This window comes from Neovison vison, chromosome 12 (assembly GCF_020171115.1).
Source record: "Neovison vison isolate M4711 chromosome 12, ASM_NN_V1, whole genome shotgun sequence".
In the NCBI taxonomy this organism is placed as follows: Eukaryota; Metazoa; Chordata; class Mammalia; order Carnivora; family Mustelidae; genus Neogale; species Neogale vison.
In genome coordinates, this window is record NC_058102.1 from 99498741 (window position 1) to 99512811 (window position 14071).

The 14071-nt window shown below is 51.2% G+C and overlaps 1 protein-coding gene across 6 annotated transcripts; it reads left to right on the forward strand.

Annotated features, from left to right (window-relative positions):
- The first annotated feature begins 5746 nt into the window (after positions 1-5746).
- SMUG1 (single-strand-selective monofunctional uracil-DNA glycosylase 1) lies at positions 5747-12261 on the forward strand. Of its 6 annotated transcripts, XM_044227618.1 has the most exons (4): positions 5806-5828; positions 6527-6610; positions 9531-9823; positions 10861-12261. In XM_044227618.1, the coding sequence occupies exons 3-4, from the start codon at positions 9542-9544 to the stop codon at positions 11386-11388; spliced, it is 810 nt and encodes a 269-aa protein (XP_044083553.1). In that variant the 5' UTR covers positions 5806-5828; positions 6527-6610; positions 9531-9541; the 3' UTR covers positions 11389-12261. The 6 variants fall into 6 exon arrangements, with proteins under 6 accessions (XP_044083550.1, XP_044083553.1, XP_044083551.1 ...); XM_044227615.1 differs by lacking the exon at positions 6527-6610 and having other exon boundaries at positions 5747-5828; XM_044227616.1 differs by lacking the exons at positions 5806-5828; positions 6527-6610 and adding an exon at positions 5835-6307.
- The last annotated feature ends 1810 nt before the right edge of the window (positions 12262-14071 follow it).

The following is a 14071-nucleotide window of genomic DNA, read 5'->3' on the forward strand; positions in this document are numbered from 1 at the left end:
AGGGGAGGTAGCATTTGACGTGGGCCTTGGGGAGTGAGAGGAACTTATCCAGTGGCAGCACACTCTGGGCAAAGGGGACAAAACGGGCCACTGCGCAAAAGCAGGAGAGAAGGAGTCAGTGGTGCTTTCCAGCGCATGCCAGGATGGAGTGTGTGGAGAGGTGTGAGGAAGGTCAGGCTGAGGTGACAATGGGGGATCAGGGTATGAGAGCATGGGGAGGCCAGATCAGCCATATAGGCGTCACCGGGAGGCCAGCCAGGAGCGCAGAATAGGGCAAACCACTCATTCCATCCTTGATTCAGTCAACAGACGTTCCTTGTACACCAGACATCGGCCACCAGTGCCTAGGTAGCTCAGGAGGCAAAGCCCAGGTGTGCTCCCTCCTTTGGGGTGTCCAATCAGCAGCAGTGTCCTCATCAGTCGTGGGGACGTGGAGTCTGGCCCTCACAGTGCTACTCTAAGTAGCAGAGGCGCAAGCCCACAGGAAGTACTTAGCGTGGTGGGTGTGGGAGGAGAGCTCAGTCAGGGTTCGTTACTGTCATCATCCTTATCACTGCTCTGAAAGGTATGAAATGGGAGACATAGGCTGAGAGAGGGGTCAGCCGTCCACTGCGAACCTGGGGAGAGAGGGAGCTGGGTAGCATGGGAGGAAGGAGGGGACAGGCTCACAAGGGCTTGCGGGGACAAGAGAAGGCAGGCGAGTGACAGAGCCAGAGACAAGGGCTGGGAGCACTGCAGTGGGAGAAGCAAGGCTGGGCGGACTCATCCTCAGTCAAGTCCCCGCTCTCTGCTGGTGTGCTGGGAGTGCAGGGCAGGGCAGGGCCTGGGTGCTGGGCCGGCTGGAAGCCGGTATCTTTGGTCCCCTTCTATGCGGCCCTTCTCCCAGACTCTTGACTCCTCTTTGGCTCCACCTGTGGGAGAGGCTCCTCCCCCTAGGCCCCCAGTCCTGCTGGAGGCCTTGGGGATCAGGCCAGGCCCCTTGGCTGGCTGTCCATCTGATATCTGTGTGGTCTCCTCAGGAGAATTGCTCTGGACAACTCGAACACCACTCAGACGGATTGTCCGGCCTCCCGGCCCCGACATCTCCCACCACTGCATCAAGCCAAATTACTCGGCGCCCCCCAGCCTGGGGCCCTGGTGAAATCCGATTAGTGAAGAGAGCTGCGCTGAGCTGACAGCTCCTCCGATAATTGCTTCCCAAGTAAGCGATGCAAATCAGCCCATCCAGCTTGTCCTGCTCTTCTCCTGGGGACCCAGGTGTCCCGGCCCCAGGACTGGGAGAACACCCCAGTTGGAGAGACGTGGAAACTGTCACCTGCCTTTAGTTAAGTGGCCATCAATCTGTAAAGCTGGTCTGGGCTGCTGGAAGGGCTGGGGGAGATGAGGCTGGCCAGGGACCCTGCTGGCTATACATTTCTGTCTCCTTTGAGAGGCTGTCATGTTGCCTCTCATCTTACCCCTTGGAGAAGTATCCTCTGTACCCATTTGCCAGTGAGGCAGAGGAAGGCAGAGATACAGAAGACACAGGGATAGGGACATGTTTAAATGTGTCCCTGTGGACAATGGAAGGTTGCATCAGCCGGGCTTTCCTGGTTTCCTGGTTCTCCGGTTCTGGGAGGGAGGGGGGAGCAGGACCTGTGGGACCTGCAGATAGCCTTCTCCCTCTGTGAGTCTCCTCCCCACTGGGCTGGGGAGAAATCAGGGTCCTTTTAAGAGCCTGTTAATACCTCTTTCCTAGTGCTTTTCCTTCCTACATCTTTACCTCAAGTTCTTTCTTTCTCTGACCCTCTCATCCAATTTCCTACTGGTCTTGGAGACCTAAAAAGTACTTCTCTTGTAATCCTAAACTTCCGGCCCCTAGACTTGCCCATATGGGTCACTGGCTTTGTGGAAATCTCCAGGGATGTATTGCCCAGTCTTGTCCTCTGTGTGTGTGTGTGTGTGTGTCTGATGTGGTTCTGTGGTCTAGATCTTGGGTTCTCAGACTAGCATCTGCCTGAGACCCTGACACATGGTTATAACAGCAATAACTGACCTTTAGGGAGCTACTATTCTGAGCTAGGCACTCTACTGAGCACCATGTAACTAAGTCATTTAATTACCACAAAAGAAGAGATGGTTTACAGTGATAATCCCATTTTACAACTGAGCTAACCGAGGCACAGAGAAGTTAAGTAACGTGTCCAAGGTCACTGCTAGTAAGTGGCAAAGCTGGATTCAAATCCAGGCCGTCTGAGTCCCAAGACCATGCTCTAAAGGCCTCCGCTACGCCACCTCTCCTCTCTGTTGCTCTTTTAATGTTTACTGGGCTGAGAGAGGGAAAGTGCCCAGCGTCATAGTGGAGCTTGGGGATATAGCCACTGAAAGGCAAACACCAGAAGCCCTTTGGGGTTCCCTAGGGCAGAGGTGGCAGGAGCTACCAAGGGTCACATCTGGTACTTGGGGAGAGGGAAACATGGTCCTCATCTTTTCCAATCCCCAATATCTATTTTCTGCACCAGACCCTGCAGCCAGACAACTCTCCTCTCTACTCTTGACAGCATGGAAGCAGGGACAGGGCGGAAAGATCCTCCTAAGAGCCGGTGAGCCTGGAGTCAGAGCTAGGATCACCAGAGGCCGATAGATGGCGCTCATGGCCCAACACAGCCTTAGGAGCTCACTGAAACCAAAGGAAAACAAGCCTTCAGGTTAACCCCTTCCTGCCTGGGCTCCCGCCCCAGGAGCAGCCTGGTGGGCAGCAGAGGGCCCTGACCCAGGCCCAGCTAGCCCCAAAGGAGTGACCCAACTCTCTAGGCTCTGTTCAAGCCACAGGCCTTCTTCTGTCTCTACCCCATAAGTTCTATCCATAAATGACAGTTTGCCGGCTTTTGGAGACTTCCCACAGGGCCAGGAGCCTGGGAAACAGTCAAGATAGGTTGGGAAGGCTCCACCCTAGCCCAAGTTTCTTCTCTAAGACTCTACCTCTTGAAAATTTATGGGTCTCTGTGTCTAAGCACCCCCACTGCAGGGCTTCTCACTTCCATCTTCCCTCAGAAGGACCCACCAGGTGGGGAGGTGTAGCATGGCCTAGACAGAGAAGACTCCCACACCCTTCTGGGGTCAGCTGCAGGGGCTCACTGTGGGGTTGCCCAAGACTCAGTTTCTCCCTATGTTCAGACCTCCTATTTCTGGGCTCCTGGGATAAATGGGGTTACAGGGACAGAAACAGTTATCTAGGGACGCCTGGGTGGCTCAGTTGGTTAAGCGGCTACCTTCGGCTCATAGGATCGAGTCCCGCATGGGGCTCCCTGCTCAGCGGGGAGTCTTCTTCTCCCTCTGCCTCTGCCTGCCACTCTGTCTGCCTGTGCTCACTCTCTCTGACAAATAAATAAATAAAATCTTTAAAAGAAAGAAAGAAAGAAAGAAAGAAACAGTTATCTAATTCTTCCTGGAAGCTGACATTGGGAGTTAGGGCCCTGGAGGAACTCTGCTTGCCTGCCATGCATTTCCCTCATTACTTTCTTATCAGACGCAGACTTGGAAAGTGGAGGGGCTGCCATGGTGATAAGCTGGAAGTGGTTGGCAAGCAAGTGGCAGAGGGGTAGGGTGGGCAGGAGGGCTGTCCAAGGGATGGTGAAGCCCCTAGAATTTAAGTAATAAGATGATAGCACAGTGTGGGTCCTTGCCCGCCAATTTTTGTTTGGTAACATACAAATGCATAGATCTATGAAGGCAGAAGAAACTGAGGGGTCAGTCAGTTCTAGAAGCCTGGGATACTCTTATTTCAGACATTCCAGAGAAAGAAGCAGAGGCACAGGGTAGATGTACACAGAGGGGGACAGATACACAGATACAGAGAAAAAGCTATACTGGCTCAGTCAGTTAAGCATCAGACTCTTGGTTTTAGCTCAGGTTTTGATCTCAGGGTTGTGAGTTCAAGGCCCATGTTGGGCTTCACACTGGGCATGGAGCCTACGTAAAAGACAAAACAAAACAAAACCCCCCATATTTAGAAAGTAAGGGTAGAGATACATTTACATAGGTGGTGAGAGGCAAAGACACAAAAAGGGAAAGAATCTGGCACAACCAAAAGTTCGGGAAATAACAGACTTTGTGAGGTGGATGATTAACTCTGTTTCCAAAGTCTGGCAAATGTGGGGGTGGTTTCTCACCTTTGGTGTCCAAGGGTTGTTGCTCACATTTCCTTAAAGCCCATGCTGCTTTTGTCTGTTGGTAGGAGGGCAGGGAAAGGTTGGCGAGGGGGTAGCATCCTTGTTTTCTCACCTTTTCGTGTTCTAGGGTCTACTGGTCTTCTTCTTTATCACCTGTAGGGAGACCTTGCTTCTTCCTGATCTCAGGAATGGCTGTGCTGAGGTGTGCAGGAGGTGGGACATATCCCAGAAGGCAATCAGCTTTATGGAGTTTCCAGTACAATGAAAATCTTATAGTTAGGACACAGATTAGACCGAGATGGAGGACAAGAACAAAATTGGGGGTGCCTTGGTGGCTTAGTCTTTGGCCGTCTGCCTTCAGCTCAGGTCCTGGGACCTACCCCACATCAGGCTCTCTGCTCAGTGGGGAGTCTGCCTCTCCCTCGCCCTCTGCTGCTTTTCTTGCTTGTGCTTTCTCTCTCTCTGTCAAATAAATAAACAAAATCTTAAAAAAATAACAAAATTAGGAGTGGGCAGCTCTGGACATTGTTTTGGACTGGGGAGTTGGGAGGTAATGGATTATTAGGCACAGCCATGGGATTAGGAATATTCAGGGAAGTATTCGAGGGGAAGGATTGGGAAGGATGGGAGATTATAGGGGTGGGTAGATTGCATGGCAGAGGAGGGAGAGAAGTCAAATGTGAAAGCTATGGAGACATAGGCTTGGGCAGTGATGGGAGATAGAAGAAGTCTCAAAACCATTAGTAAAGAATTGTTAGGAGATTCCAAAAGTGCCTCTGTGGATGTTTCATTATTTTTATATTTTTAAAGATTTTATTTATTTATTTGACAGAGAGAGATCACAAGTAGGCAGAGAGGGCAGGGAAAGCAGGCTCCCCGCTGAGCAGAGAGCCCAATGCGGGGCTTGATCCCAGAACTCTGGGATCATGACCTGAACTGAAGGTAGGGGTTTAACCCGCTGGGCCATCCAAGCGCTCCTCTGTAGATGTTTTATTTTTTAATTTTATTTTTTTTAAAGATTTTATTTATTTATTTGACAGAGATCACAAGTAGGCAGAGAGACAGGCGGGAGGTGGGGAGGGGGAAGCAGACTCCCTGCTGAGCAGAGAGCCTGATGAGGGGCTCGATCCCAGGACCTTGGGATCACAACCTGAGCCGAAGGCAGAGGCTTAACCCACTGAGCCACCCAGGCGCCCCTCTGTAGATGTTTTAGATACAGTCCTTGGAGGTCTGCAAAAGAGAGATCTCTTATCTGTGGGGCAGCAGGAGGACTAGAAATGTTTTTTTTAACCATTGTTAATACTCTCACATGAGTTTTGAGATTGGGGATGGTTGAAGTTCTTTGGTTCGCAATCCTGTTCGGAAAAGTCTTGTCGATGAATTTTTGGAAGGGGGTTGCCCTTTAGGGCTAGAAACCAGGACCTTCGTGGTCCTTACTGAGCCTGGCCTTCCTGAAAACTTTCTTGATTTTTTTGCCCTGCTATAAGAGATAAACTACATTCCCCAGAGTCACTTAGGGCTAATTTAAGAAGCTTTCCGGGGATCCAAGTATTTCCGGCGGAAGTTGCTGCGGCTACGCCAATCTCTTTCCATAAACAAAGTAGACTACGACTCCCACTGTCCTCCGAGAGCGGGGGCGGGGAAGGGAACCGGAAACCGGATGGAGAGCTGAACCAGGTGAGGAAATAGGAGCCTGGGAACCTGGGGTCCTGAGGCAGGGCTTGGGCTCTCAGGCTTGCGGGGCGGTGTTGGGCGGGGGGTCGGAAAGTTTGTGCTTTGGGGACCTTCGCTCGGTCTGGGGCTTGCCCCGGCAGAGGAAGAGTCGAGCCCACGGAACCGGCCCGGAGAGCCTGCGGGGACGTGGTTTTCCCGTCGGGCGGAGCCCGAGGGCGGGCGCGGAGATTTCCTATGGACCCTTAACCGGTGGCCCTCTCAGAACCTGTAGGAGGGATAAGTGGTGTTTTCAAATCCAAGTTCTGGTACCACTGCTGTTAGTTTAAGGATTTGCTGATTGTCCCTGTCGATTCCTAGAGTGTTTCCAAGGGACAGGGGAGTGGATAGTGTCTTTGATTCCTTCTTCACTTCCTGAGTTTAGCGTCAGAGACCCTAGATGGCCAAACTTACTGCTGGATCACCCTGAGCTTCCTTTGCATTTAGTATGACACCGTAATTTATAATATATCCACGTTTCTTAAGTCTTTGATTCTTGGTGGCTTTAGATAGGACTTTCAGGTTCCTCCTTTGGGTTCTCATAGTGTATTGTTTAGGAAGTTAAAGCTCAAACCACAGTGTATTAGAGTTGTTTATGTGTCCTCTCTCGGTAGTTTATGAGCCTGGCCTACATTTTATTCATTTTGGATTTCTTCCTTGTCCAGAGACAACCACAGTGCCTACCGTGGAAGAGACTCATAAATATTGGGAAAAGGAAAAAAAAAAAAAAAAAGAGTTAACAGTTGGTGGTAGGTTGGATGGAATTTGTGGTTTTCATTTCAGAGGGAGGAGGGTTAAATGGTTTGCTTAAGAGAAACTTAGAGATAAAACCAGGATTAAAAGTGGATTTGGGGGGCTCCTGGGTAGCTCAGCGGATTAAGCCTCTTCCTTAACTTGGGTCATGGTCTCAGGGTCCTGGGATCGAGCCCCATTATTGGGCTCTCTGCTCAGCAGGGAGCCTGCTTCCCCCTTTCTCTCTGCCTGCATCTCTGACTACTTGTGATCTCTCCTTCTCTGTCAAATAAAGAAATAAAATCTTTAAAAAAAAAAAAAAAAGTGGATTTGGTTGAAACCCAGACTGTGTCTTTTGCTCTCAGATTAGGTTTGAAACTGGAATGCTGCAAATAAAGCCTTATCTTTTTTGTTGTTGCTGTTGTTGTTGTTGTACCCTGCAGCCTTGCTATCTCCAGCACAGCTTAACCTAAGACCTGAGAGAAGTCCCTGAGCTGGAGCAGCCAGCCCCCTAACATGGGCACTACATGGGGATGTGCACAGCAAGGGCTCCAAAGATATTTGAGTTCTACATGGCTTCCTTCTTGTCTTTTGTTTGAGCCCAGTTGGTGCTGGTTAGCCACCTGGACAAAACAGTGACTTCGGGATCAGTCTGGAGAAGGATTTCCTAAGTTTGGCCCTGACATTTTTTTCTTTCTCACTTCCCCTAGGCTAGGGTCCAAGAACAGATTGATGGATCAAGCTGTTCTGTCAACCCTGAGGTCTCAGGAGGGAGAAGAACCTTGATCCCTGCCCCATGGGAGGCCCAGACATGATGGAAACACACCCAGAGCCTGGCAAACCCTTGGAAACAGCTGGAGTGCAAAGTGGGCAGCTGAGCCTTGAGTGAACTTGGGCTGTAGAAATGGAGAGGAGTCCGTCAGGAAAGACTCCTTGGTAGAAGGGCCATTTATTTATTTATTTGAGGGAAGGCGTAAGAGGGGAGAAGATGAGAGGGAGAAGCAGACTCCACATGGAGCTGGGAGCCCGATGTGGGACTTAGTCCTGGGACTCCGGGATTATGACCTGAGCCAGAGGCAATCGCTTAAATCAGCTGAGCCACCTAGGCGCCCCGGTAGAAGGTCATTTTAAAGAGGACTGAAAAACGTAGGATGGACAGAGTTGAGTGGGTATTTGTTGACTACCTAATAAAAGCTAGGACCTCAAAGATACAGAGGGAAGTTGAACGGGACCTGGCTTCTGATCTCAAGTCTAGGTAAGGAGGCAAGGTGTGAATTCAGGAAGAAGCCATGAACCATGGTGACGTGCAGTGGTTTGAGCCTTCATCAACCAGAATTTTGTTTAAAATACAGATTCCCAGGTCTCAGTCCAGCCCTTCTCCTGTGTGGGATGGGGCTGGGAAGTTTCAGCAGTGCTACAGTGTCCTAAGGAGGGCAGGCTTTACCAGTGAGATCATTGGAGCTGCATCTTGAAGGATGGCTATGATTTGGGTGTGTGGAGAGGCAGAGGCGTCACAGTCCTGGTTGGCTCAAGGAGTGTATTTGGTTGGGTTTGAAGAAATGACATGTACAGAGTTTTGGGAATTGGGGTGGGAAAGGCATTTTTGAAAGAGTGAGTGTAAGTGTCAGGCTGGAACACTGGGTTTGCATGGGAATTGTGAGGAGGAAGATTAGAAGGAACGGTCTTTGTAGGCTATAGAACTTGCTGGAGTGCTCCCTCTGCCTCCTCCCCGCGTCTTCTTTCTCTTCTGCTTCTCCACTTCCTTCTTGCCTCCCAACCCTCACTTGTGTGTTAAATCTGATTCCATCCTTTGTATTGCTACTAATGAATGGATATTATTCTGAGTATTTGGGTGAGAAAACCTGAGGCTCTGACCATGGTTACATAGCTTGTAAGGGTCTATTTTGAGTCCAGTAATCATCCTGCATTGAGGATTCTTTTTTTTTTTTTTTAAAAGATTTTTTTTTATTTATTTATTTGACAGACAGAGATCACAAGTAGGCAGAGAAGCAGGCAGAGAGAGAGGAAGCAGGCTCCCTGCTGAGCAGAGAGCCCGATGCGGGACTCGATCCCAGGACCCCGGGATCATTACCTGAGCCGAAGGCAGAGGCTTTAACCCGCTGAGCCACCCAGGCGCCCCTGCACTGAGAATTCTTGAATGTGGGCAAGAAGCTGGGCTGGGCTTTCGGGGGGTGGTGGGGTGGTGGGGGTGTTGGATTAGCAGGGTGGCTGATTGAACCATCTCAGGCAAGATGAGGTGGGTGGTTAAAAGCATGGCCTTGAGTCAGATAGTTTGGGTTCATATCCCAGCTTCATTACTTGCGTGACCCTGGGCAAGTTGCTTGACCTTACTAAGCCTCAGTCTTCTCACCTGTAACATGGGAGCAATAACACTGGCCTCATGGGGTTGTTACAAGGATCAATGAGGTGTACTTGGCACAGAGCAATTGCTCACCACCTGGAAGCAATTGTAATTAGCCTTCTGTAATTAGTCTCTGGGCTCTGGCGGTGCACCTGCATCTCATTCTTCAGCACATTGGTTTCCAGAACACAGCCCATCCTGGCTGAGCTTGTTTTATTAAGGATGACATTAGAGGTGTGGAAAGTTTGCCACTGGTAAATATATATTGAAAACCTCCCATATACTTGGCATGGCCTAGGAACTAGTGACTCAAGGTTATGTCTGATGGAAAGGAGGTTTGGAGTGGGGGGAATGACGGGTTATTCTCATTAGGTGACATAGGAAGAGGAGGGATGCTTGAAGCGGGAAGTGGAAGGGCCCTTCACTACCAAGAACTGAGATGAGCTCTGTCAGACCTAGAGGGTGGAGGGTGACTGACAGTCTCTTCTGCGCCCTAGAAAGGTTATCCCTGGCCAGTCTGGATCCCTCTCTCTCTCCGGCTGAAGGCTGATGGAGCCTCTGTCCGTCTCTTCCAGGTGGCAGTGACATGGCTGTGCCCCAGGCTTCTCCACCGGGGCCCCTCCATGAGCCTGCCATGGATCTCCAGCCTTGCCCTCGAAGCTTGGCTGAGAGCTTCCTGGAGGAGGAGCTGCGGCTCAATGCTGAGCTGAGCCAGCTACAGTTCTCGGAGCCTGTGGGCATCATCTACAATCCTGTGGAGTACGCGTGGGAACCACACCGCAGCTATGTGACCCGCTACTGCCAGGGCCCCAAGGAAGTGCTGTTCCTGGGCATGAACCCCGGACCCTTTGGCATGGCCCAGACTGGGGTAAAGGGTTTGGCTTCCCCTGGATGGGGAGGGGGAGGCTCCTAGGTGGATATTTGGCTGTGGGTGCGGTGGGGGAGGAGCATGTGCCTGGCTGTGGACACGTATGGGGCCGGGCCCATTAGCCCCTCCCAGTACACATGCTGGCTCCTGTGGTCTCAGATGCTCTCCAGGCCCCGCTGCCCGGAGTTAACCAAGCACATTAATGGTAGTTCCGTTTCCCCTGTGAGCTGTCTACTAATTGCCTCTGCGAGCCCTTCCTTCCGCTGGCCCCATCCTTACCTTGCCGGATCTCCTCTTTCCCTGGAGTGTGGTTAGGGTCGGAGAGGGACCCGGAATACCAGGTCCTCAGGGAGACTGCCTGATGGAGGTGGGTGTGGAAGAGGTGCAGGGCTTTTACCTGCTTCTGTGTCTGAGCTGAGGAGAGGCTCAGAGCAGAGCCTGCTCTGGGGGTCTGTGTGCTTTCCTTTCAGACCTCAGGATGAGTGAATGCCCCTCAGTAGGGGTGCTTGGCAGATGGGGGAGGGGATGAGGCTTCAGGGCAGGAGGCTCAATCGCTTTTATTGACCCCAACTGGGAGATGAAAGATGATCAATGATGATCGATGGAAATGATAGCTTGAGGCACCAGGCTGAGAGGGCACCCAGAGAGCGCTGGTCAGTCCTGTCCTTGTGCCTCCTCTAACACTGGCTGTCTTTCTGTCTCAGACCATCTGTCTGCCCCAGTACCACCCATCACATCCTGTGGAGGGCCAGATAGTCCCATATACTCTCTGGATGTGGTTCCAAAGGCAAGTGGGGATAGAAGCAAACAGATTCTTCTGCACCACAGTCCACAATAAAAAACTGGAGAAGGATGGGCAGGATCAAACTATAGGGCCCGAATCATCCTTGTCTCAGGCCTTTGGGCGAAAGTGCTGGGGATGGGGGTGGGGTGTCCAGGCTGGAGCCTCATGGTGGGTATGGAGGGGTCAGCTGGTGCAGAACCCAGGTGTCCGATCCTCAGACTGAAACCCTCCTGTCTCTTCCCACTTCTGGCAGGTGCCCTTTGGGGAAGTGAGTATAGTCCGGGACTGGTTGGGCATTGGGGGACCTGTGTTGACCCCACCCCAAGAGCACCCGAAGCGACCAGTGCTGGGACTGGAGTGCCCTCAGTCAGAGGTGAGCGGTGCCCGGTTCTGGGGCTTTTTCCGGAACCTCTGTGGACAGCCCGAGGTCTTCTTCCGTCGCTGTTTCGTCCACAATCTGTGTCCTTTGCTCTTCTTGACTCCCAGTGGGCGCAACCTCACGCCTGCTGAGCTACCTGCCAGGCAGCGAGAACAGCTTCTTGGGGCCTGTGATGCGGTCCTCTGCCGACAGGTGCAGCTTCTGGGGGTGCGGCTGGTAGTGGGCGTGGGGCGGCTGGCGGAGCAGCGGGCGCGGCGGGCTCTGGCAGGCCTGATGCCTGAAGTGCAGGTGGAGGGGCTCCTGCACCCCTCACCTCGGAGCCCTCAGGCCAACAGGGGATGGGAGGCAGCAGCCACGGAGAGGCTGAATGAGCTGGGGCTGCTGCCGCTGCTAACAAAGTGAGGGCCCCTATGGCCCAGCACAGGAGGTTTTCTAGGCCCCCAGGTCATCCTGGGGGGAGCAGAGGACTGTGTATGCCTGGACTGGAGCCACAGGCTCCTTCTGGGCTCCCCGGTTGCTGGGACCTGCCGTGGCAGTTTTGACACTACTCCCTGCATCCTTCACCTTCTTTGAGCGTTGCCCCTGCAGTAACCGGCTGCACGGAGCCTTGGTGTCCGAGGACTGTTCTACCTCACCGTGTCCTGAGGAGCCTCCGGTCAGCTGTGAGTGGTCTGAGCAGTGACTTCTGAGGCTTTTTTTGAGAGAAGAGCCTGCCAGGATCCTCACCTGTCCTCTTAGAACAACTGCCTTCAAGCTGAGCCATTTCCTCACAAGGACCAGGACAAATGGAGGGCTGTGGGTGTTACGAGTGAACTTCTTCCGGGAGATGGAAGCTGGATCAGAGAAAGGATTCAGCATGGCCGAATAGGGAAGACCAGAAGACTGGCTTTCTTCATCTTGGCTTTGAGACTTCATGACTTTGGACCAATTTGATTAACCTCTCCAAGCCTCGGGATCCTCGTCTGTAAAATGGGGCTCCCTGCCACATGGGGTGGGGGTGGGGGTTAAGTGAGATAACACTTGAAAGTGCCTTGCGTCATGCCTGGCAGGTGGGGGCTCCTGCTTCTTGCTTTTTTGCCTCTTGATTGGGGTGTCACTGTACCACACTACAGGGGGAGCTCCCCCACTCCGAAGACCTTGCTGGGTGAGGGGTGGATCCTTGTCCTGCTACAGGTGGACCAATAACTTTATGAAAAACCCAGCCTGTGATTTTTCAGTCTGAGCATTAAAAACTCTCAAACTGGGGCGCCTAGGTGGCTCAGCTAGTTAGGCGGCTGCCTTCAGTGTGGTCATGATCTCTCAGGTCATGATCCCTCAGGTGCCCCACTTAGCAGGGAGTCTGGCTCTCCCTTCTCATATCCCTCTGCCCCTATCCCCACTAGCGCACTCTCTCTCTCAAATAAATAAATAAAATCTTTAAAAGGAAAAAAAGTCTTCTAAACCCTTCGTGTGGGTCCTTTTTTTCCCTCTCCTGCATGTCCGAGATGGAAGGGTTAGTTTAGATTTTCCCTTAACCTCTTCACTGTTTGCAAGGTGTTCTTGTGGGTCTCTAGGGAGATGATGAAAAAAAGAACTCTCTTGGTGTTTTCAGAGCTTAAGGGTCTCAGGGGTTTGTCTGCTACTCAGGGCCCTGTGGGGAGATGGGTGGATGGGAGCACGCTAATTCTGTCTAACTCATTTCTTATGTCTGTAGGATGACTGGTTGGTGTGCCCTTTAATAGGGCTGGAAAGGTGACTTAGGTTGGGAATAGAGTAGGTCTTGGGACCTTAATGAGGAACACATGATTGGATTTCAGTTCCTGGGACAGGCCAGCTTCCAAAATGAAAAAGATGTTTAGTATAGGTGAGCCTGGCTGGCTCAGAGGAGCATAAGACTCATATCAGGGTTGCGAGTTGGAGTCCTATGTTGGGTGTAGAGATTTATTTAAAAAAAACATATATATGTATTTTTTATATATATATATATACAAAAATATATACACATACATATATATGTATATATACCTTATATATATACATATATACATTATATATATACATATATACACATACATATATATGTAACTTTTAAAATTTTATCATATATATATGATAAACTTAAAAAAATTTTTTCTTAGTGGAAGTGTCCCCCTTTATCATTTATATGATAAAGAATTTAACTGGCTTTTGTCAGTTGATTCCTGGGAGGCAAGTCTCTAAATCCTTGAATTTCCCAAGTGATAGGAGGGTCTTTGTTATTCACGGAGGGCCCCTCAGACCACACACCCAAGTGTATGCTGAAGTTGACTCTGGCCGAGGCCTATGCCAGAAAGGCCAACCGTTAGATTGGCGTTAGATTGGCGGATTGGGGCTATGAGCCAGTTGATACCAGCTTGAACTGGGGGCTGGAGATCGAATTCAACCATGGGGGTCATGATTTCAATTGATAATAGCTATGTAATGAAACCCTGGACACACACTTTGGCGAGCCTCCTGGGTGGTGAATACGATGGGTGTGGGGTGCTCTGTCCCATTTCGGTGGGACAGTTGGGACTAGCGGCTAAGTTTGGAACCCTTTCAGATCCCTGCCTCTTTGTATCTCTTGGGCTGCTCCTGACTGGTATCCTGATTGGTAACAAAACCGTGGTTCTAAGAAAGTGCTTTCCTGAGTTCTGTCATTTGAGTGAATTATCGAACCTGAGGGGATCATGGGAACTCCTGAATTGTATCGCGTTAGAAGTACAGGTAGCCTGGGGACCTCTGAACTTGCAGTTGGCCCATGAAGTGAGGGAGGTCTTATTAGGGACAGTCTCCTTAGACCTGTGGAGAGTGTGCTGACCCAGGGGAGTTACCATCGGAATGGCATTGAGACTTCGCACCCCCCACCCCAACACACAACTTAGACTCCTTTTCTCTCTGCTGTCAGGGCCATGGTGCTGAGCTGTTCCTGACCCGTGGTGCAGGGCCCTGGCTGAGACACTGGGCTAGGTGCACAGAGAGGGAAGCCATTGTGCCCCTCTGCATTTAGCCGAGGTGGAGAAGGCTCTCTGGAGGAGGTGGCATTTCCGGTGGCTTTAGAGACTGGGAGTTTGGGAGAACATCGTTA

Excerpts from the sequence above, each read along its gene's own strand:
- SMUG1 (XM_044227613.1), top strand. The coding sequence starts at position 6,457 with ATGTGTCCTCTCTCGGTAGTTTATGAGCCTGGCCTACATTTTATTCAT. Across the intron at positions 6,611-9,530 it reads AAAAGAGTTAACAGTTGGTG|GTGGCAGTGACATGGCTGTG; the intron begins GTAGGTTGGATG and ends CGTCTCTTCCAG. Across the intron at positions 9,824-10,860 it reads TTGGCATGGCCCAGACTGGG|GTGCCCTTTGGGGAAGTGAG; the intron begins GTAAAGGGTTTG and ends CACTTCTGGCAG.